At 42.2% G+C, this 22,811-nt stretch overlaps 1 protein-coding gene across 1 annotated transcript in view; it reads right to left on the bottom strand.

Moving 5' to 3' along the window:
• TICRR (TOPBP1 interacting checkpoint and replication regulator) overlaps positions 1–19,930 on the bottom strand; it is a 42,184-nt gene extending 22,254 nt beyond the window's left edge. Inside the window, exons 1-12 of the mRNA XM_027521305.1 lie at positions 19,166–19,930; positions 10,501–10,780; positions 9,332–9,570; positions 7,853–8,087; positions 6,804–6,933; positions 4,979–5,118; positions 3,792–4,010; positions 2,337–2,503; positions 1,626–1,723; positions 724–817; positions 550–629; positions 145–381 (exon numbers count right to left, since the gene is read on the bottom strand). Of these exons, the coding sequence (XP_027377106.1) occupies positions 145–381; positions 550–629; positions 724–817; positions 1,626–1,723; positions 2,337–2,503; positions 3,792–4,010; positions 4,979–5,118; positions 6,804–6,933; positions 7,853–8,087; positions 9,332–9,570; positions 10,501–10,780; positions 19,166–19,828 (2,582 nt within the window). The 5' untranslated portion in view covers positions 19,829–19,930. The remainder of the gene's footprint in view (positions 1–144; positions 382–549; positions 630–723; positions 818–1,625; positions 1,724–2,336; positions 2,504–3,791; positions 4,011–4,978; positions 5,119–6,803; positions 6,934–7,852; positions 8,088–9,331; positions 9,571–10,500; positions 10,781–19,165) is intronic.
• Positions 19,931–22,811: the final 2,881 nt, after the last annotated feature.

Genomic DNA, 22,811 nt, shown 5'->3' with positions numbered 1-22,811 from the left:
TAATTGGCTTCTGTGATTCAGACATAAAGGCAACTATTAATTCAATAAATTATAGACAAAGACAACTGGACTTTGGGCTTAAATGTGCCCTATGCCAAGATGGTAACAGTGCAAGAAAATTCCTTTAAATCCTTGCACTCCTACCTTCTCTTCTTAGCTGATCTAGTACGAAGCTCCTCCAGTTGGTCAGATTCAGTGCCGCCAGGCAATGATCTATGAGCGTTTGACGGAAGAGGCACAGAAAGGGGTGATTTGCTCTCCTGGGTCATGGAGTCATCGCTGAAAAAATCTGCAGGAAGGACACCAGCCAGCTTCTGAGGAATCACAAATCCTAGGCTGTCGTAAAGACTTCCCAGTATCTTTGGGATTGAGTCAATATACCTGTGGAAAAGGTTGGTTAAATGTGGAACAGTCAGTCACCATTCCACCGTCTCTAATGCCTTCCTCACCTAGGATGAGAAACAGTCCTTACAATCCTACAGCTCTGAGACAATACTTGTATAGTACTTGGTAAAGTAATGTAAATTTTAAATTAGTCATCAAACTTACAATTCCAAAATTCCTTCCAGAAACTTTGCTAGGTATGCTGAATCTTCAGTTAAACACAGCATGCGCAGCAAATCTGTCACCTGAAGATTTTAGAAAATTACCACATGGCCTCTTCAGGGCAGCTGAAACAATCTGTATACAGCATGTCCCAGTGGCACTAAGCAGTATACTTGCCTCACCCACTACTTGCTCCAGATCCTCTACACGTTCATGTACTGAAGGGCACTGCAGACACAGCTCCAAACGAAGAAACACCTGAAGCTGGCACCTTGAGAGAAAAAAAACACTCGGTCATATCTACTTTGAGTGTCACCTAACTAAAATGAAAATTCCTTCATTACGTAGAGATCTGTTTATAGAAGAAACAACCAAAAAATAGAAGAGCCATGGCTTTCTAAATGGCGATAGGGTTACTAGGTAAATAGGTGATGCAGACTGCACGTGGTGGTGGTGGTGGTTTGGTCGCTCAGTCGTGTCCGACTCTTTGCGACCCAATGCATCGTAGCCCTCCAGGCTCCTCTGTCCATGAGATTCTCCAGGCAAGAATACTAGAGTGGGTTGCCATTTCCTTCTCCAAGACTGCACATGAGAACATTACAAAGAATCAGCCACAAAAGCCTCTTCAAGCAATAGGCAATCTATTTTAAACTGATACTTTCTCAGCCATAGAAAAAAAATAATGCTATTTGCAGCAACATGAATGGACTGAGAGATTATCACACTAAGTGAAGTCAGGAAAAGAAAAACAAATATCCCATAATCACTCATATATGTAGAAACTGAAATATGACACAAAATGAACTTACCTATGAAAAAGACTCACAAATATAGAAAACTTATGGTTACCAAAGGAGAAAGGAGGTGGGGAAGGGATAATTTGAGAGTTTGGGATTAGCAGATACAAACTATTATGTATAGATAAACAATCATGTCCTAGTGTGTAGCACAGAGAACTATATTCAATATCCTATAATAAAAAGAATTTTTTAAAAATTTAAAAAATATTAAAATCAATACAAGCAAATCTTGAGAGCTGTTTTTGGAGTAATTGTTTAAAAGAAAAGGTAGTTAATTACTCTCTGACTTTGCCTTCTTTATCCAGTTTTCCTACGTTCTGTCGAAGACTTTTGCTAGTTTTCAAGAAGTTGTTTCTTACTTGATACAGGCAGTTCATCTGAAAATATAAAATTATTACATAGGAGAATATTAGTATTAATGCTTATCATTATTTCTAATTTTCACACAATTTTATAATGCCCTAAGAAGGGAAGAACATGTTCTTTCTTTCATTTGAGTGAAAAATAGTATACTATTCTTCTTTTATATATTTTAAAAGAACATTTTTTTTAAATGTTGAAAGCATTTGACAGCAAGTGGGCATGGATACAGCAAGTCTGCAGGTTTGAACTTCCATAAAAGAAAGATTTCATTAAGTAGTGACTGAGAAGTCTAAGCAAAATACATCAATATTTTAAAGAAATGTTCCAGGTGACTCTAAAGTGCAGTCAGGGTTAACAGCTACTGGTTTAATTCATGCAGCTAACATGCAGCTCGGATGAGGACAAAGCTTCCATTTGAAGAGAAGTGCATATAATTATTCCTAGTTGGCCCCTTTCCTTGATTTTCGCCTTCCCAGTGGACCATGTCCACCTTCCAAGACCTAGAACTGACTGGACTCACCATTCTCCCTCATCATTTCTAAAATGTACACTGCAAAGAGACATTTTCCAAGACACATGAGCCAGACCCAACAACAAGTAACCAACAGAGTTATGACAAACGACAACCTCCAGACTGGCTTCCTCTAATTCCTTGGTTCCCTTGGACTTTAAGAACGCTTTAATGTTTGAGATGGTGCTCCGAGCACATGAATACAGCATGGTGTCTCCTGCAGCCACAGTCTTTTGGTAATTTTCGTGTATGTGAGATAGTAGCTCTTCCTCAGTTTTAAAATCTGTGGGGGGAAAAAAGTGAAACTGATCACCAGATCCAATGGAAGGCGTTGTCTTTTATTTAAGCCAGTGGTTGTCAACCGAGAGGTTTTGCTGCTTAGGGAACATCTGGTTCTGTCTGGGCTGCCGTGACTGGTGGGGAGAGTAAGGATACCACTGGCATCTCATGGGTGGAGGCCAGGGATGCTGTTAAACATCTTATGGTTCACAGAGGATTATCCGGTCCAAAATGTCAAAAATGCAGAGGCTGAAGTAGTACAGAGACAGTGATTAATTTTAAGGGTTTGCACATCAAGTGTACATGTTATAAATTCAAAGGTAACCAGTAACAAAGAAGAAATAAACTATACTACTTCCAAACCCATTGAAGATTATCCTTGTCCCACTGAATTGTTGGGGCACTGTTGTGCTAGTCTATTTATGGAAAAAAGATCTAGTTCAGAAATTATGGTAATGCCACATTGCCTTGCATTACAATTAATTTGCTTTCCCATCTGCATTCCAGTATACCATAATAGCTCACAACGGATGTTCTATCTCACTCAAACTGATCATCATCTATGATCCAGTATTTCACAGGGGAAAAAATTGTTTAGAGCAGCAGAAAACTTTTATCCCAGAATTTTCAAAAGAACTCAGAGGTGACATCATGCAATTATTGCCCAAAGTTCTTCTGCTCAACTTTGAAAAACCCCAATAGTCCAACCCTAGATTATTCACAAAACTTTTCCCTTTCTCTTCATTCACAAATATATAAAACTTATTTAACCACTTGTCCTATGGCCAGGCCACAGACCTCCTTTGCGACTTTGCTTATACTAATCCTTCATTGGGCACACACTTCTTTTTTGTCTTTGCCTTCTAATCTCTGCTTATTCCTCAAAGTCTAACTTGGGCTCCACTGGCTTTTTAAAAGCCTTCTCAACCTGTTCTTCCCTACAATGACCTTTCCTTTCTCAGCTCCTAGTATGTCTTTAATTCTAAAATGAACAAGTATTTTCAGTTGCAGACTCTTGGTTCTTATATTCATTTTACCAATTCATTGTGTAGAGAGATGTGTGTATGTATACACACACACACACACATATATATATATTCATTATTATTTGTAACTGGATCATAAATCTAAGGAGAGGAAATTATTTACTCCCCATAACACACTTGTGGACATGTAGCAGATATCTAATAAATGTTCATTAAGTGAAGGATATGATTACAGCTTAAAAATATGAGCGTATGGAAGAGTAAACATGAGTGTAGGCATCAAAATCCAATGGAATTAAGGAATACCTTTAGGTTTAGAACTTCTCAGTGTTCTTCCTCTGTTTTCCAGTCTATCTGCTGTTCTCCCATTGGCTGTCTTTTGGATCCCTTTCTCCCCAGCTGTGTCTGGACTGCCATCTGGATGTAATTTCTGAGCCTTTACATTCAGTCTTGCAACATTCAGCATCTTTAAGGAACGGCACATGGTATTCATCTTCTTCCTCACTGGAGTGCGAGGGACACCTCCTACCAAAACAACATCATGGGAAGAAAAGTAAAATAACTTTTACTTCCATGGGATCAAGAACTACTTTAATTCAGATTAAATATTCTGCGAAAGAATACTGAGATGAAGTATATCCCTTCAGAATGATCTGAATTGGGTAATTCTTGCTACCAATAGGGTGGAAAGCGCTCTTTTAACTGAAGTTTAGGAGCTAAATATCTCAACATAATTGGATGATTTTTACCTCTAATGCCAAACAGACAAGAGACAAAATGCCAAACAGACTCATTTTGGTGTTACCCAATAGTCACAGAGTGCAATGAAACTCTTGAAAGGCAATCCAGCAGTCTACACCCAGAGCTCCCTTTTCCTCACTTTTTGATACAGTAACTTGTTCATGGAAATGTATACCAAGGAAATCACTCAGAGGATAAATCACATACATGATATACACTATAGTATTTACCATGGTAAAACCTGAAAACAATCTACATGTTCAGCAACATAAGGAATTTGCCAATTTTTTAAGCAATGAGATAGAACAGTAACTAAAAAAAAACCAAAGGAACAGACGAGCAAGTATCTATACACAGCACACAAAGTTGCCATTTAAATTTCTGTTACAACTAAAACCAAAAATGGTTTAGTCATTAAGAAGGTAGGAAGGATTGTGGGTGACTTTTAAAATCACTGTTGTACTAATGTAATTATTTTCAGATGTGAAATAGAAGAACTTGACCTTTATTCAGTTACCATTTCAACTTCATTTTAGGGAATATCAATCTTTTAAAACATACAGTGTTGGGACCTGCCTGGTGGTCCAGTGGCTAAGACTTGGCACTCCCAATGCAGGGGGCCCGTGTTCCATCCCTGGTCAGGGAATTAGATCCCACATGCCACAACTAAGAGCCGGCTTAGACAAATAAATAATATTTACAACATACAGTGTCAAAAAAGACTGTAAGAAATTGCCTATCTACATGCTTACGTTTCTTTCTGCTGTCTTCCTGACTGGATACACTGTATTCTTCACGAGACTTTCTCTGGTAGAGCTCAGAGAGGCCGCGTGTCAAGTCACTCTCAGTTTTGGAAGGCTCCTCCTTAGCAGATGAGGTAGCCTGTAGTAACCTGTGAGTAAGTCAAGATGTCAAGCATAAAGGTGACATTCTGATTTTCCAAAATGCTTTAAAGACAAAGCGACAACAATATTCGAAAGCTACTCAAAAGAGGTCCCCACAAGGAAAAATGTCCCTCTTATCATTTATGATTTGAGTAAATTCAGGGACAGAAGTTACCTGCTCACAAAACCATTAATGTATTAGGGCATCCAGTATTGACTTTATACACACACACACACACAATTTATTTATTTTTGACTGTGCTGGGTCCTCCTTGTTGCGTGGTTCTTTTCTACTTGTGGTAGGCAGGCTTCTCACTGCGGTGGCTTCTCTTGCTGTGAAGCACAGGCTCTAGGCGCTTGGGCTTTCTGTGGCTGCAGCACACAGGCTCAGTGGTTGCAGCTCCCAGGCTCTAGAGCACAGGCTCAGTAGCTGTGGGCACACGGGCTTAGCTGCTCCATGGCATATGGGATCTTCCCCAACCAGGGATCAAACCCATGTTTCCTGCATTGGCAGGTGGATTCTTTACCACTGAGCCACCTGGGAAGCCCCAATATTGACTTTCATTAATAAGATTCTTCATATCCTAGGGTTCATGTCTAATTATGGCAACTATTTCACTCACTTCTGGGCTTCCATAGTCTTTACCCAGTGTCCATACATTAAAGTACACAATGATGTAATACCGTGTAGTGAGTATCAGAGTAACTTTTGAATAAGTCTTTCACACTCTAGTAAACTAACTTGGGACTGATGAGCAGGGAAGGAAGTAGAGCAGGGGAGATTAGCTATTAACTGCTTTACCACCAAGAGCTAAATTACAGTCACTAAGGAAATAATGAAAATAGCACAACTTTCAAAATGTGTAATTTCTATTTCATTATCTTCTATTATCTGATATCATCTGATCTAAAAGTAGGAGAAAGTTATGATGACATTAGTTGAATTAGTTCATACAAGCAGTAGATCTGAAAAAGACTAATTCTCCCTAAGTGTGTTGGTATTTCCTTAATAGTGAGAAAGGTTTGCTTTTTTCTCCCTGTTAATTTATCAGAGCTTCAGATTATTTTTTAAATGAAGATCAATCATGACAGACACAGAGAAAGCCTAACCCAATTTCTTCCCATTCCTTTCTCCCAGAGGTACCCAAGTCTATGACTAGGTTTTTATTTATTTTCATTATTGCTTTTAAAATTTTTGGTGTGCTCTCAACTTCGTGTCTCATCTAACTAGTTTTTACTTCTTCTTCAGAAGATGCTTTAAGTCTGTAAATTTTCCTTTACGTATAAATTTAGCTGCATCACACCAGTTTCTTTTTTATTGAGATTTAATACTAAATATTTTCTGACATCTATGAGAGTATTTTATTTTTGTAATTAACCTTTTCTAAATTTTTAATTCTGATAAAATACACGACATAAACTTATCATCTTCATCACTTTTAATCACCACCTAGATCACTGGTATTAAGGATATTCCTAATGTGCTACCATTAACTCCATCCAGCTCCAGAATTCACCTTGTAAAACTCAAACTCTGTACCTGGTAAACAACATTCTCCATTTGTAACTAGTTTTTAAAATTACTGGACTATACTCAGGCAATGTGGCTTGTTATAAACAACAACAAACTCGCATGCAGACAACTGAGAGATGGTTTTGATTATCAAAACCCAGAGAAATAAATAAGTTTTACCAGAATGACTCCATCAAACTTGAACTGGCTCCACTGAGGTTAGAGCAAGGAAACCACTTCTCCACAATAGCCGAAGTCCAGGGAGCACTGCGGCCAAGCTCCTGCTGGGCCCATTCTGGGACAGGCAGGTCTACAGAAACGAGCAGAGATGGAACAGAAGAGGCATTAGAAGAAAGCAGAGACTCCCAAGCACTTGCTCCTCCTCTCAACTGACTGCGTTCTTCCAGAGGAATTCCAAAGCAGCAGTATTAATGACGTTCCTTCAACTGCACAACCAATTCCAACAGGCCTTTGTTGTCTATGATCAGTGTGCAAACACAGGCTTCCTCACTGTTCCTCAAACACTGGACACACAAGCCTCAGCACTGACTTTTGCCACTATTACCTCCTTCAAAGCCTTTGCTCACATATCACTTTTTCAACAAGGCCTGTTTGAAACTGTAACTCTCCCATCCCTTAAGACTCCCCATTCCTTTTTCTCTGCTCTATTACTACAGCACTTAACTCTTTAAAACACACTACATAATTTCCCTATTGAGTTTCCTGCCTTGTCTCCCCTGACTAGGTAAGCTTCACGACAACAGAGACCTTTATTTTGTTCTCTGATGTTCTCCTAGCAGCCGGAACAGAGCCTGACATCAGGCACTCAACAAATATCTACTGAGTAAATATGAATGGAAGAAATATCAAATTGATTCTATTTATATCTATTTGGCATAAATAAGGTTTGTACCCTATTAGTAACAATGCAATAAAGTAGAAGGTAGACAGAACCCTAAGATTTACATGCACTTTATTAAACATATTAAAAACTAGGTTTCCTCTTATACTTCCAATTTCAAAAAGGTTTTACAGAGCCGTTGACCTCCTCAGAAGCTTCAGGATTTCTATAAATGATTTAAAACTGCCAGAAATACTGTAGCTACTTTTACCTGTTCTATAACGGATACTAAGTTCTACTAAGAGCATACTGAAAAAAAGGTTATGATGCTAGAAACGATGGTAAACCACTGACCTGGAGTAGGCCAGTTACTGGTTCAGAAGCTTACCTGAGGTAGCAGGAACTTCAAGAGAACTGTCAATCTGTTTGAGTACACCATCCACAACCTCAGAAAAAAGGGCAGCTGAGTCCTGGGGGCTCTCTGCCACAACCGTCTGGAGAAGATGTCTTTGAGACTCAGTCTCCCTGGTGCAGAACAAGGTGAGAACTGTAGCACCGACGGAGAAGGGAGAAATAACTCCAGTGATGGGGGGCCAGCCTTCGCCAGGGTCCACACTGGCAACCTACACGAGAAGTTCTAATTAGTTGAGAACACCGTTAACATGTGTCTAAAGAAGCATGTGGTTTAGTAAAAGGATGACTGTGTCATCCAGTGATTAACATAAAGGAGAAAACTGAAAGGGACTTGGGGGATACTGGTGCTGGAGCTGAACTTACTGATCCTATAATCCCAATCCCTCAATTGACAGACAAAAACCTAAGTCACCAGAAGTATATACTAAGCACTTACTATGTACTTACTGCAACTCACAGAATCCTCATAACCACTGACGGTAAAAATGATTACTGGGATTTCCCTGGTGGTCTAGTGGTTAAGGCTCCAAGCCTCTACTACAGGCGGCCTGGGTTCCATTCCCGGGCGGGGAATTAAGATCCCACATGCTACACAGTGTGGTCAAAAAAAAAAAAACACTAATCCCCATTTTATAGAGGAGGAATTGAGGTTAAAGAATAAGCAACCTGCTTAAGGTCACCCAGTTAATAAAAGGCAGAAGCCAAGCGTGTTTGAATTCAAAATTCATGCTCTTAAACAGGAATCAGTTCTATCACTTGAGGGGATTTATTCAGATCATATGGTGGGCAACCGAGCTGAGACCTAATCCAGGTCACCTGACTCTGACCCCAGTGCTCTGTCGGAGTACACAACTCTTAGAACAACACCCATCCAAACGACTACCCAGTTTTCCTCTGGAATGTTTCACAATGGAATGCAGAAGATAGCAACCTTCTGAGCTTACAAAGGCAAAAGATGAAGTAAAGTAAGGAATTTGCTAGAGTTAAAAAATTCCATCACTTTTCTATCAAATCTGGGTATACATGAATTCTGCTTCAGAAGACATTAATAAGTTTGTATAACTACTGTACACTATTATATTTAATTTTACAATGTAGAGTTTTTTAAAAAATGAATTTATTATGTAAAAGTACTAAATACATAATACAATGTATTAAAAACAATGAGAAACCACCTATCATTTCACTTCCCTAATGTAATTATTCCATCTGGCCCACCACCTTTTCCCTATGTGAATATAATTTAGTTTAATTGGATTCAAGGTTACATGCAGTTCTATATGCTATTTCTTTAATAATAAGCACTATCATGACTCTATATTACTTGCAAAAACAGCACCTGTTTCATTGAGACTGTATTATGTAGGGGGCTCCCTGGCATTTTACAAATGCACTTATTTCACTTTACCCGTGTTATTAGACCAGAATAACTTACCACCTGGAAGATACCTACCAGATGTAACTCTTCAGCAGTCAGCCTGTTTACCAGGTGCTGAAATAACATCCTCTGAGTTGATCTGTCTCCATCTGGACTTTGCAGCATCCAGCTATCGGTGCCCAAAGTTCCACTTGTTGGGAGGGACCACTGGGTCACTGTGCCTTTTAGAAAAATTCTGACTGGTTTCTGAAAATGTCTCTGATGCATGGCCAAGGGCTCTAGCGTGACTGTCCATGTTTCCTGAAGCTCTTTGCCTGTGAGGAATATAGGATATTGAAATTCTAATAAAAGAAGTAGCTCCTAAAAAGAGATGCAAGGTTAAGAAGAAAAAAATTACACTGCCAGCTGAGGTACCAGTATTATCACTTAGTTTACACTTCAACCCCCACTCTATCATCAACAGGCTATCATAGTAAATTCTATAAGGAAAAGCTGTATGTGACAGGAATTATAAGGGTGTGATTGATGTCAGAACTCAATAATTATGACTTAGAAATAAGTATTCAAGCAATACACACACAGGAAATCTGCTGCTTTTTAAATCCATAAAATACAGCACATCCTATCTTATGAGGTTAAATTCTAAAGACCATGTAAGACAAACCTGCTTAAGTAATACTCTTGAAATTTCCTTAAATTGCCCATCGTGTAAAATACAGTTTATTTATATCTCTATATAATATTGCTTGAATATACAATGATTCAGAAATTATGATTCACTATATGGCAAATCATATGATAAAGCAAATTTATGAAGATTCCTGTATGCTGGCTCTTTATGGTAATAAACACCATTTTCTACTTCAACTGACTAATTTGTTATGTCTTCTTAGTCAATCACTGATTTTCTAGGGTCTTCAATGTATCAATCTCATATATAGGACAGTGAAACCTTACCACTCATTCGCTTCGGCACCTGACAACTCTGCAAAAAGTTGGAAAACCCTTTAAAATCACTCAGTTGTCCTTTCTGCATGGGCTTACAGTGTACCAGACTTCAGTCCTTTCCTGTGGTATCTCTGATTTGGCTTAGACATCTTTTAATTACAAGCATTAACGGAGGGCCTAGGCTGCTAGAAATTCTAAATTCTAAAGAATTCATCGGCCTGCCTTGAAGAAATGAATGACACCAGACCAACCACTCCATCCCCACACTACCCCTGCCCCAAACAGTATTTGCTTACCTTCGACAGGGAAAAATAATGTTCCTTCTATCCGTGGAAATGAGGCTTCATACTCAGGAGAATTATAGAGCAAACAGTTTAAAGTGGAATCAGTTGGCAGAGTTGAAATCCATGAAGAGAGGTGAGGTTTACTTGACAGCTTTCTTTCACCACTGAGCAGTGTTTCCCCAGCTTTGGTAAAATCCTGGCTGAAACTTTCAAATGGCAAGACGGTGCCTCCCACATGGTAGAGCAGTTCACATACTGTCCAGTAGCCAAGGTGGTCTGGGGATTCCCAGAGCTAAAATGAAAATTACAAAGAATGTTGGGTTATTGTAAATTAGGTATTCATTGTGGTGTTGGAGAAGACTCTTGAGAGTCCCTTGGACAGCAAGGAGATCAAACCAATTTCCTAAAGGAAATCAGCCCTGAATATTCATTGGAAGGACTGATGCTGCAGTGGAAACTCCAATACTTTGGTCATCTGATGGAAAGAGCCGACTCATTGGAAAAAAACCCTGATGCTGGGAAAGATTGGAGGCAGGAGGAGAAGGGGATGACAGAGGATGAGATGGTTGGATGGCATCACCAACTCAATGGATGTGAGTTTGAGCAAACTCTGGGAGATGGTATAGGACAGGGAAGCCTGGCGTGCTGCAGTCTATGGGGTCACAAAGAGTCAGACACGACTGAGCAACTGAACAACAAAAGGCATTCATAAAAGTAAGGGAAATCAGGAGAAAGTAGATATGTACATTAAAGGATCAAATTATATAATTCATGCATTGGTTGAACCAAACATAAATAATGGCCAGCATCCCATTACCATGGCTTCCTTCGTGGCTCAGACAGTAAAGAATCTGCCTGCAATGCAGGAGACACAAGTTTGCTCCCTGGGTCAGGAAGATCCCCTGGAGAAAGAAATGGCAACCCACTCCAGTATTCTTGGCTGGAGAATCCCATGGACAGAGGAGCCTGTCGGGCTATAGTCCATGGGAGTTGCAAAGAGTTAGACACATCTGAGCAACTAACACACACACATCCCATTAGTACACAGCCCAGGAATAAATGCAGTATATGCTATGCTATGCTAAGTCACTTCAGTTGTGTCCGACTCTGTGTGACCACATAGACGGCAGCCCACCAGGCTCCCCCATCCCTGGGATTCTCCAGGCAAGAACACTGGAGTGGGTTGCCATTTCCTTCTCCAATGCATGAAAGTGAAAAGTGAAAGTGAAGTCGCTCAGTCGTGTACGACTCTCAGCAACCCCATGGACTGCAGCCTACCAGGCTCCTCCGTCCATGGCATTTTCCAGGCAAGAGTACTAGAGTGGGGTGCCATTGCCAATAGGCCTTTAAGAAAGCACCTATTCAGTGAAAACAGCACTTCAAGTTCTATCTTCTGTCAAGGAACAGAAGTGATGCAAATCACTAGGGACAAATCATAAAATGTTAGAAGAAATACAAAACCATTACACATTAATAAAAGAGAACAATCATGTCCTCCACCACACAACCACAGCCAGGTGTCACCAGAGTGAGGCAGGAGCATCTCCCTTAGAGGGTTACCACCCACAGGTCTGCGTGGAGAACAAACAGGTCTTCTCAGTCCTATCTTTAGTGTTTTCACTTAAGACTGGGACTCTTACTGTAGCCTACAGAGTCTGTACTCTGCCTCCAATCTTTCCTCCTTTAAGTATTCTAAAAACTACATACTCAATCATGCTACTTCTGTGAAGACTCATACAGGCTTCCCATTGCCCTACTGTAATGGTGATAGAGCCCTTTAAACCCAGCTCTAAACAACTTTTGCAAAGACACTATCCTTCCCTCACTCGTTCCTACGTCCCGGGCACACTGAACCATTTGCTGTTTCCTGAACATGCCATATTTTATAACGTCTCCATGTTTTCGCTGGTTCTGTTTGCTGTGTCTTCCCCTTCCATTTTCACCAACTGGATACTCATTATACTTCACTATCTAGCTCAAACCCCGCTGTCCCCGTAAAAGCATTCCTTACTCCATCACACATAGCTGACTCTTCATCCAACTTTCTTTTAACAAACTTTTATTGAGCCACCATATGTGCCACTGAGCCCGGCTAGGACCTGGGACCCTTTATTGGAGTGAGTGCACCTGGACAGACGAATTCAGAGAAATTATGAGGGACTAAAAGGAGCTGTATGCAGCCAGGGCAACTCTGAACAATATGATACAAAAAGGCCACAGATCAACTGCCATTTCTGAGGTGTTGAGAGCAAAAGCAGGGTACTGAGCATGATCCTGTACACAGCACCACCTGGGGGGGTAGGGGGACAGTCCACCCAAGCTATACCTCCACCCAACCCCCCCATCTGCTCCACGGCACCCCATGTAAGAAACCAGATCCCTGCCTGTCTCCTAAGGGCACCTGTTTCTTGTTCTTGCTCCCTCAAGCAGTACAAGTCCCAGCAAAACCTAGACTGAATCTTTCATCTAGCCTCTCACCAATTTCTGTTGATTACAGAGTCCAAGGACCCAAGTCGATAAAACCATGAATTAGCAAAACATAGTCCCTATCTTTGTTGATCTTAAAGCCAAGCGTGGGGTGAGTAAAACAGCAATAACATGTAAAATTTAACTCAGAACCACAATATACTGTACAATATTCAGGCACTACGGGGTTTCCCAGGTGGCAAGAATCCGCTGCCTGCCAATGCAGGACATGCAGGTTCAATCCCTGGGTCAGGAAGATCCCCGGGAGGAGGAAATGGCAACCCACTCCAGTATTCTTGCCTAGAGAATCCCATGGACAGAGGAGGCTGGCAGGCTACAGTTCATGGGATCACAAAGAGTCAGACACGACTTAGCACACATTGTTACATGAAGGAGCACCTCCCCTAGAATACATTGATCATGCTGGTTTGCCTACTTCACAGATGAGCTAACAACTGTAAACCATAAATTGCTATGTGAATGTGAAAAATTAAAACCAGAAGGGCATTCCAGGTCATCTCCACATTTTTGATTATATCAAAGTTCAAAGAGGGGCATAAGGGTGCCCAGGTTCACAGCAAGGCAACGACACTCCAGTCCAAGAACCCAGGACTCTCCTGACAGCGCTCTTAACGTAGGGGTCATGGCCCTGATGGACTTGGACGAATCGATTGAACAGTTTAGGAACAGTAGTTAAAGGAAAAAAGCCATGAAAGAAAATTATCAGAGCACAACAGAACACATCATGTACGGTGAAGATAAGCAATGTACTGCAAATGTTTTGCTCTGGTTGTGCCTGTCACTTTGGAAAACGCTGCCATAGACTAATCAATTGTTATTTAATGTTACCACCAAGACAGCCACACCCTTGCTCATTGGCTAAGGGGGAGAGTGGTAAGCTAATTCAGGTATCATAGATTCTGATTAGGATTTTCTGCCCAAGGGAAACAAAAAATGTGTTGAAACTGTTTCAGCCAGAAGACCAGGAAAAAAATTTTTTCTTAGCAAATTAAAACTTTCTTAGTAAGTAAAACTTTAAAAAGGAGCTGAGAAGGACATTAGCTTTGGTTAAAAATACATGTACATGGGGCCTTCCCTATGGTACAGTGGGTAAGACTACACACTTCCAGAGCAGGGAGCCTAGGTTTGATCCTTGGTCAGGGAACTAGATCCCACAGGCCACAGCTAAGAGTTTGCATGTCACAACCAAGACCACAAGCAGTCAAATAGAGAAATACTAAAAATATACACATAAATGTACATGACTTTCATCAAGAGGCTTTTTAGTTCCTCCTCACTTTCTGCCATAAGGGTGGTGTCATCTGCATATCTGAGGTTATTGATATTTCTCCCGGTACTCTTGATTCCAGCTTGTGCTTCTTTCAGTCCAGCGTTTCTCATGATGTACTCTGCATAGAAGTTAAATAAGCAGGGTGACAGTATACAGCCTTGACGTACTTCTTTTTCTATTTGGAACCAGTCTGTTGTTCCATGTCAGTTCTAACTGTTGCTTCCTGACCTGCATGTAGGTTTCTCAAGAGGCACGTCAGGTGGTCTGGTATGCCTATCTCTTTCAAAATTTCCCATAGTTTATTGTGATCCAGTCAAAGGCTTTGGCATAGTCAATAAAACAGAAATAGATGTTTTTCTGGAACTCTCTTGCTTTTTCTATGATCCAGCGGATGTTGGCAATTTGATCTCTGGTTCCTCTGCCTTTTCTAAAACCAGCTTGAACATCTGGAAGTTCACGGTTCACGTATTGCTGAAGCCTGGCTTCGAGAAGTTTGAGCATTACTTTACTAGCGTGTGAGATGACTGCAATTGTGCGGTAGTTTGAGCATTCTTTGGCATTGCCTTTCTTTGGGAGTGGAATGAAAACTGACCTTTTCCAGTCCTGTGGCCACTGCTGAGTTTTCCAAATTTGCTGGCATATTGAGTGCAGCACTTTCACAGCATCATCTTTCAGGATTTGAAATAGCTCAACTGGAATTCCATCACCTCCATTAGCTTTGTTCGCAGTGATGCTTTCTAAGACCCACTTGACTTCACATTCCAGGATGTCTGGCTCTAGGTCAGTGATCACACCATTGTGATTATCTGAGTCGTGAAGATCTTTTTTGTACAGTTCTTCTGTGTATTCTTGCCACCTCTTAATATCTTCTGCTTCTGTTAGGTCCATACCATTTCTGTCCTTTATCGAGCCCATCTTTGCATGAAATGTTCCCTTGGTATCTCTAATTTTCTTGAGGAGACCTCTTGTCTCTCCCATTCTGTTGTTTTCCTCTATTTCTTTGCATTGATCACTGAGGAAGGTTTTCTTATCTCTTCTTGCTATTCTTTGGAACTCTGCATTCAAATGGGAATATCTTTTTCTTTTCTCCTCTGCTTTTTGCTTCTCTTCTTTTCATAGCTATTTGTAAGGTCTCCTTACACAGCCATTTTGCTTTTTTGCATTTCTTTTCCATAGGGATGGTCTTGATCCTTGTCTCCTGTACAATGTCACAAACCTCCGTCCATAGTTCATCAGGCACTCTATTAGATCTAGTCCCTTAAGTCTATTTCTCACTTCCACCATATAATCATAAGGGATTTGATTTAGGTCATACCTGAATGATGAAAGTGAAAGAGGAGAGTGAAAAAGTTGGCTTAAAGCTCAACATTCAGAAAACTAAGATCATGGCATCTGGTCCCATCACTTCATGGCATATAGATGGGGAAACAGGGTAAACAGTGGAAACAGTGTCGGCCTTTATTTTTGGGGGCTCCAAAATCAGATGGTGACTTCAGCCATGAAATTAAAAGACGTTTAGCCTTGGAAGGCAAGTTATGACCAACCTAGAGAGCATACTCAAAAGCATACTCAAAAGCAGAGACATTACTTTGCCAACAAAGGTCCATCTAGTCAAAGCTATGGTTTTTCTGGTGGTGATGTATAGATGTAAGAGTTAGACTGTGAAGAAAGCTGAGCACCGAAGAATTGATGCTTTTGAACTGTGGTGTTGGAGAAGACTCTTGAGAGTCCCTTGGACTGCAAGGAGATCCAACCAGTCCATGCTAAAGGAGATCAGTCCTGGGTGTTCATTGGAAGGACTGATGCTGGTGCTGAAACTCCAATACTTTGGCCACCTCATGCGAAGAGCTGACTCATTGGAAAAGACCCTGATGCTGGGAGGGATTGGGGGCAGGAGGAGACAGAGGATGAGATGGCTGGATGGCATCACTGACTCGATGGACGTTGAGTTTGAGTGAACTCTGGGAGTTGGTGATGAACAGGGAGGCCTGGCATACTGCAGTTCATGGGGTCACAAATAGTCGGACACGACTGAGTGAGTGAACTGAACTGATGTACGTGACTAAAAAAAAACCACCAGTATACATATAGAATATAGCAATGTTTTTATTTTTATGCATATTATGGACTAAGTAATAGACAAGTCCTAGTGGCAGTTTCAAATTTAGGAATTTATAAATGTGCACAAGACTATAAGCTCCAAGACAGCAGGGACTACATCTGTCTGGCTCCCAAATGGTGCACTCAGTATTCAGCATATCAGCATATGGTGGTGATATGGTTTAGCCACTGAGTTGTATCCAACTCTTCTGACCCTGTGGACTGTAGCCCGCCAGGCTCCTGTGTCCAGCATGGTATGCACTGAGTAAATCAGAAGCATAAGGTTGAAAATGTGAGAAGGGCCTCTCATGCTCCCTTCTAACTGATGTCTTTGCAAGAGTTCTATGTGCTTGGATTCCCTTCTCCCTGAGTCTGTTTCTCCCAGTTCTACTTCCCAGACAGTAAACTCCGCAAGGCAGGCCCTGGAATTTCTCTTCTTTCTCCTCTCATTGTGAGAGCTCCCCAAGGACAGAATGCAAGTCTCCCTTTCACCTTTGCAGTATGGCAAAGCAGAGGCTTCTGAATACGAAAAATTAGATCTACACTAGAAAAAAAATTCCAGAAAAGCTTAAGATTGTTTGATGGGCTTTTTCTCACAGGAAATAACATAACAAATGGAGGAAGGCTCAGAGAAGATCCACCTCTGCAGGTGATGGAATGTGAAACCTGGGAAAATATTTAAATAGACACTGTCAACCTACTTATTTTAATATCATTCTGAAAAAAAAAAAAAAAAAAGAATCTTCAAGCCCTTTCTGCTAAGACTTCTTTCTAGCCAACATCTGATATAATACAATTTCAGAATACAGATTCTCTGATGTGATTGAGTATCAATTATCCCAAATCGAGCACTAATTCGTTGTGTACTGTGTCCAACACCTAATTCGTTGTCTTCACAAACACTTTTAGGATTCCATCTTCTCCATCAATGTTTACCACCCCCTTAAACATTTTTGCCTTTTTCTTTTCTTTGACAAGTCACTGCTGGCTTATTTGGCATTTGCTACATCTTTCTTGGGCTTTATATGTAAAAGTAATTCGGAAATTTTAACCCAGTATATCATTATTTGTCTTAAGTATCTCATTTCCCATTTGCAGCCTTGCACTTCTACCTCAGAGACATGTTTCCAATAGATGCAATCACATCTTTCATCTGGTTAAGCCACTTTCCCAATCAGAACAAAATCTGAATTTATTACCTTGGCCCTACAGAGAGGCCTCTGCTACCTTCTAACTTCCTCTACTCTGGTGCTTGCCCCTTGCCTAGCAGGTTTCAGCATACCCAGTTTCTAAAACAAAAGAGGCTCGTTTTCCACTCAGATCTTTACACTGGAATGTTCTCTTTGCCAGGAATGTTTGTTCCCAACATCACATTCCTCCTCCTTCACCATTCCATTCTCTGTTCAAAAAGGTCTTCCCTGACTACTAACCTACGTACCACTGCCTCCAGCTTCTACCTCCTCTGCCCCACCCTCAGCCTCTTACTCAGCTTTATTCTCGAGCATAATTTGAAATCCTATCACTCACTTGCTCATCTGTTAACCTTCCCTGTGTAATATTTCTTCCCCCAGAAGGTAAACTCCACCTGGCTGACCACCACCTGCCCAGCAGCTAAAACAATGTAGTGGGTACACAATGTAGTGGCTCCTCAAATTAAATTATTAACTGACAATGTAAAGTGATCAGAAGAAAATAATGGACATATAAATATATACTTATCACAGCACTTAACTACAGCAGGGGATCCACTGCCTCACCAAAAATTCAAATTAGCCATTTAGGACTGTAAGTAGGTAAGAATTTGTTCATTTGGCCAACAAATATTTCCTCAACACCTCTAACACAGGAGACAAGAGAGAGATGTGTGGCTGCCTCTGAGGTTATTTTTAAACTTGATGGAAGGTGGGTGACTGCACACCTGGAACATATAATGGAGAAAGGGTAAGTGCCACAAACGTGTTTGGCAATTCAGAAGTTGAGATTGAGTAAGCTGCCATGTGGCAAAGGCCCTAAAGAATGAAAAACTGAAACTGTTAGTCACTCAGTCGTGTCCAACTTTTTGACACCCCATAGACAGTAGGCAATGGCACCCCACTCCAGTACTCTTGCCTGGAAAATCCCATGGACGGAGGAGCCTGGTCCAGGGCTGCAGTCCATAGGGTCGCTAAGAGTCAGACACGACTGAGAGACTTCACTTTCACTTTTCACTTTCATGCATTGGAGAAGGAAATGGCAACCCACTCCAGTGTTCTTGTCTGGAGAATCCCAGGGAAGGGGGAGCCTAGTGGGCTTCCGTCTATGGGGTCGCACAGAGTCGGACACGACTGAAGCGACGCAGCAGCAGCAGACAGTAGCCCACCAGGCTCCTCTGTCCATCGGATTCTCCAGGCAAAAATACTGAAGTCGGTTACTATTTCCTTCACCAGGGGATCTTCCAGACCCGATGGAACCTGGGTCTTTAAACTGGCACAAAAGAGCAGTGGCATTTCAAGTGACTAAGACAGTACAAGCTGTGATGATCTGTTGGGCAACTAGATTATGTTTCAGACAGGCTGGAACATGAGTCATGTGTAGAAAAAAATGAAGTCTGGAAAGACAGATAGGACCTAAATAGTGAAGGTCCTCAAATGAGTTGACTCAGTAGGTATTCAGGGCCTACCTATCCCGGTGTGATGACTGTAGGGATGTGCTGTGACCCCAGGACTTTCCTTCGGAAGGGACACCTGTTGGTCATGTTAGTCTCCTTCTGGGTCCAGGGGCTGCTCGGCAGACACTTGCCAAGTTCTGGTTCATTAGAACCAGTGCACCTTTTAATCTTACCTTTGGCCATTCGGTGGTATCCACCCAGTAGAGGGTGATTTTTCGAGTTCTCATGACTTCCTGGACTTTCCTGGGCAGCAACTTCTCCATCACCTGCTTAGGAGTAGGCGGCAGGCGCTGGGCCTGGGCCTCGGAACCGGACACGAACTGCAGCAGCTCCCTCTGCGAGTGCGGACAGGGGGCCAGGAGGAAGACGGCGTTGACAAAGCCCCCGAGCGCAGACTCGGCCTCCCTGGCCTCGCCCTCCACGTCCAGCAGTCTTCTCCCGCTATTACGCAGAATCGGCTTGGTGGGCGACGTGATCTCGGGCCGGTCCCACTGATAGTCTAGCAGCGTCTCCATGAGCGCGCTGTGAGTGTGGCTGGCCCTGGGCGCCGGGCCGGGCAGGTGGGCGCCCTGGGCGCCATCCCCGAGCCGGGCCTCCAGCTCCTCCTCAAAGTCCTCCCAGGAGCGGACCCCCAGCTCTCGGAAGTCAGAGACGCGGGAAGGCCGGCTCCGCGCCCCCTGAGAGTCAAAGAATCTGAAGGCCCAGCGGACCCTGGCCAGGCCGAACCGGCAACTCAGGTAAGTGAGAAGGCGCAGGGCAGCTCGCCGGACCAGGCTCTCACCAGCGACGCCTCCCGCGGTGTCCAGCAGCAGCATTACGTTGTGGCAGCAGGCCATGTCTCCCGCCCCACTGCCTCAGGGTTCGAGACCGGACCTGCGCCGCTTTCTCCTAGGCCCTTGCTTCAGGGAACCAGCGCCATCCTTCGCTTCTCTCAGGGACTCTGGTCGAAAAGCTCCCGCGCTCTCCAAGGGCCGCTGGCATTGGTGGAGCTAACTCCCAAACTCAGCTCCAATTGGTCGCTTGCCTTACGTAAGTTACGCGAGTAACTTTCATCCTTGGCGTTGATTGGAAGAGCGGTGGAGAAGACCTGGGCTTGCTTGGTGGAGGGCGGGACTGTGGGCGGGACGCTTTGTTCCGGGAAAAACTTAACGTTCATTGGCCTGAGCCTCCGTTTTAAAATTTAAAGAGGTGGTGCCTGCGGCCTGTGTCTTTAGGTTTCCGTTTTCTGGAGGACTGTGCTTGTGTGGGCGGAGAAGGCGATGGCACCCCACTCTAGTACTCTTGCCTGGAAAATCCCATGGATGGAGGAGCCTGGTAGGCTGAAGTCCATGGGGTCGCTAGGAGTCGGATACGACTGAGCGACTTCACTTTCACTTTTCACTTTCATGCATTGGAGAAGGAAATGGCAACCCACTCCAGTGTTCTTGCCTGGAGAATCCCAGGGACGGGGGAGCCTGGTGGACTGCCGTCTATGGCGTCGCACAGAGTCGGACACGACTGAAGCGACTTAGCAGCAGCAGCAGTACTTGTGCGGGAGGTATTTACTAAGACCTTGAAAATAGTAGGGGAAGAGAATTTGGGGTAGTTTGAATTGAATTGATTTGTAAGCCACCCTAAACTTTCTATGAAGTGGGATCTGAAGACGAAGACAAGCTTTCTCTAATTTAAGAAAAAAATATTAGAAATTATAAGTTCAGTCTCTTTGCCCTAGTTTCTAGGCGTTTCTGTCGAAGAAGGTAATTGAAGATTGGGATAAAAGTTTAACTTGAGGAAAAAAAAGGAAACGGCTTGAGTGATTAAATAAGTTATGGTACACTTCCAAGGGGGAACATCGTGCAAATTTTAATGTTTTTATACGTAGTGTTAAATGAAAAAAAGACCGCAAAACCACACATGCAATGAGATCCCAAAATTTTCTGTCTACCTGCATATATATTTTTAAACTGTTAATACTGTGTAGGGAAAATTTAAGTGTATCTGGTAATAAGATGGTGATGGTTTTAAAGGTTTGTTTTGGCTTTTTTTGTTGCATTTTCCAAGTTTTCTACAGTTCTATATTTTTTTTATTTTGCCTTTACATTCGAGGAGAATATTTTTTTTAATATATTTATTTTAAATTGAAGGATAATTGCTTCACAATACTGTGTTGGTTTCTGCCATACATCAACATGAATTGGCCATAGGTATACATATGTCCCTTCTCAGGGAGAATATTCTTGATGAAAAGGATCCTTCTGTTGCAAATAGAAGAATCCTCAATTGTAGAAAAAGTTGTGGCTCTAGATCCTAGAGATTCCTATTATTGGTTCTAACAGCAGAGGAGAATCTAAACTTTCTATCTGGAACTGGGCTACCTTAAATATTCTTCCAATCCTGAGATTCTCTGAGCCAATTGTCTCAAGAAAGACCATTAAAGATGCTTAGTAGATTTATTCCCTGACATTTCCTAATCCATCGACTGTCAAAGCAACAAACATTTTTTTAGTGTTAATTTGTCAAGTGAAAGTCAGTCAGTCCTGTCTGACTCTTTGGGACCCGATGGACTGTAGACTGTCAGGCTCCTCTGTCCATGGAATCCTCCAGGCAAGAATACTGGAGTGGGTAGCCAAATGCTTCTCCAGAGGATCTTGCTTACTAAAAACACGCACACCTGTTCATCATTCATTCAATAAATAATCATTACAGGGAACAAAAGAGCTAACTGTCCTTGCCCTGAGAAGCTTACATTCCAGTAGGGAGAGCCAAAGAAGGAAGTAACATATATGTTGCTGCTGCTGCTGCTGCTAAGTCGCTTCAGTCGTGTCCGATGTTAGGTGATGATAAAAGCTTTGGAGTAGAATTAGGTGGAAGAAGTAACATAGAGTAGGTAGGAGTATGCAGTTTCAAATAGGGCAGTCAGGGAAGCCACTTGGACACAAAGGGAGAGAGGCCCTGTGAACATCTGGGAGCAGAGGGTTTCAGGAAGAGGGAAGAGCAGGTGCAAAAATCCTAGGACAGGATTTTGCTCCCTATTCACCAAGCTAATTTCTAAAGAGTTATTATTAGACTCTTGCTTTGACAAATAGAGGAAACTGAAGCTCAGAGCAGTTGAAGAGTCTCCATGATTTTATACACAGCAGAATCACAAATGGGATCAAATTCAGATTCCAAAAAGCAGGTTCCCAGGGTACAATGCTTACAACCTAGATTGAAAAATCAGCTTCATAAGGAGGGGCTTATTATAGAATACTTTTAAGAGTAAAGTTGATTGGTTAGGTCTTCATTTAGAACAATGACAGGGATCTGGCTATTCTGCACTTCTTCTCCCTGCTGCATTCAGCAATCTCCCTTAAAGTTTCTTTATTTAATATTTGTTTCTCTTTCTCTCCCTGTTTTCTACTCTTTTATTGGGTTGGCCAATATACCCCAATTGTATTCAAGGTCAGAAGAAGAGAGCAGATCCCAAGGCAAGAAAGCAAAGCTTTCACAGAATCCATCCCACCATCAGATTGTGACTTCAGTCTCAGTGGGTCACACAGCACTACCTCTAGCTGCAAGGGAGCCTGGGGAACTTGGGAAGACCGACTGAGAGGTCTATGTTGGATGGATCATTTTCACAGATGCTGAAGTAGGGGCAGTGGTAGAGAGAGACAGAGCCTGTGGCCCAAATGCTCAGTGACCGAGGTAAGGATCTACAGATGACGGTGACAAGGAGATAGGGTACAGTTTAACATCAGAAAGCCTGGGGAAGGGAAAAGGACAGCTTCCCCCCACCTGCAGGCCAGGTGGAATGAGTGGTGGGAGAGGGAAAAGGGCCCATACTTGGGGAAACTACATTGG

This window comes from Bos indicus x Bos taurus, chromosome 21, assembly GCF_003369695.1.
Source record: "Bos indicus x Bos taurus breed Angus x Brahman F1 hybrid chromosome 21, Bos_hybrid_MaternalHap_v2.0, whole genome shotgun sequence".
Lineage (NCBI taxonomy): Eukaryota > Metazoa > Chordata > Mammalia > Artiodactyla > Bovidae > Bos > Bos indicus x Bos taurus.
The sequence above is the reverse complement of the archived record's forward strand: the minus strand, read 5'-3'. Positions and strand labels throughout refer to the sequence as shown.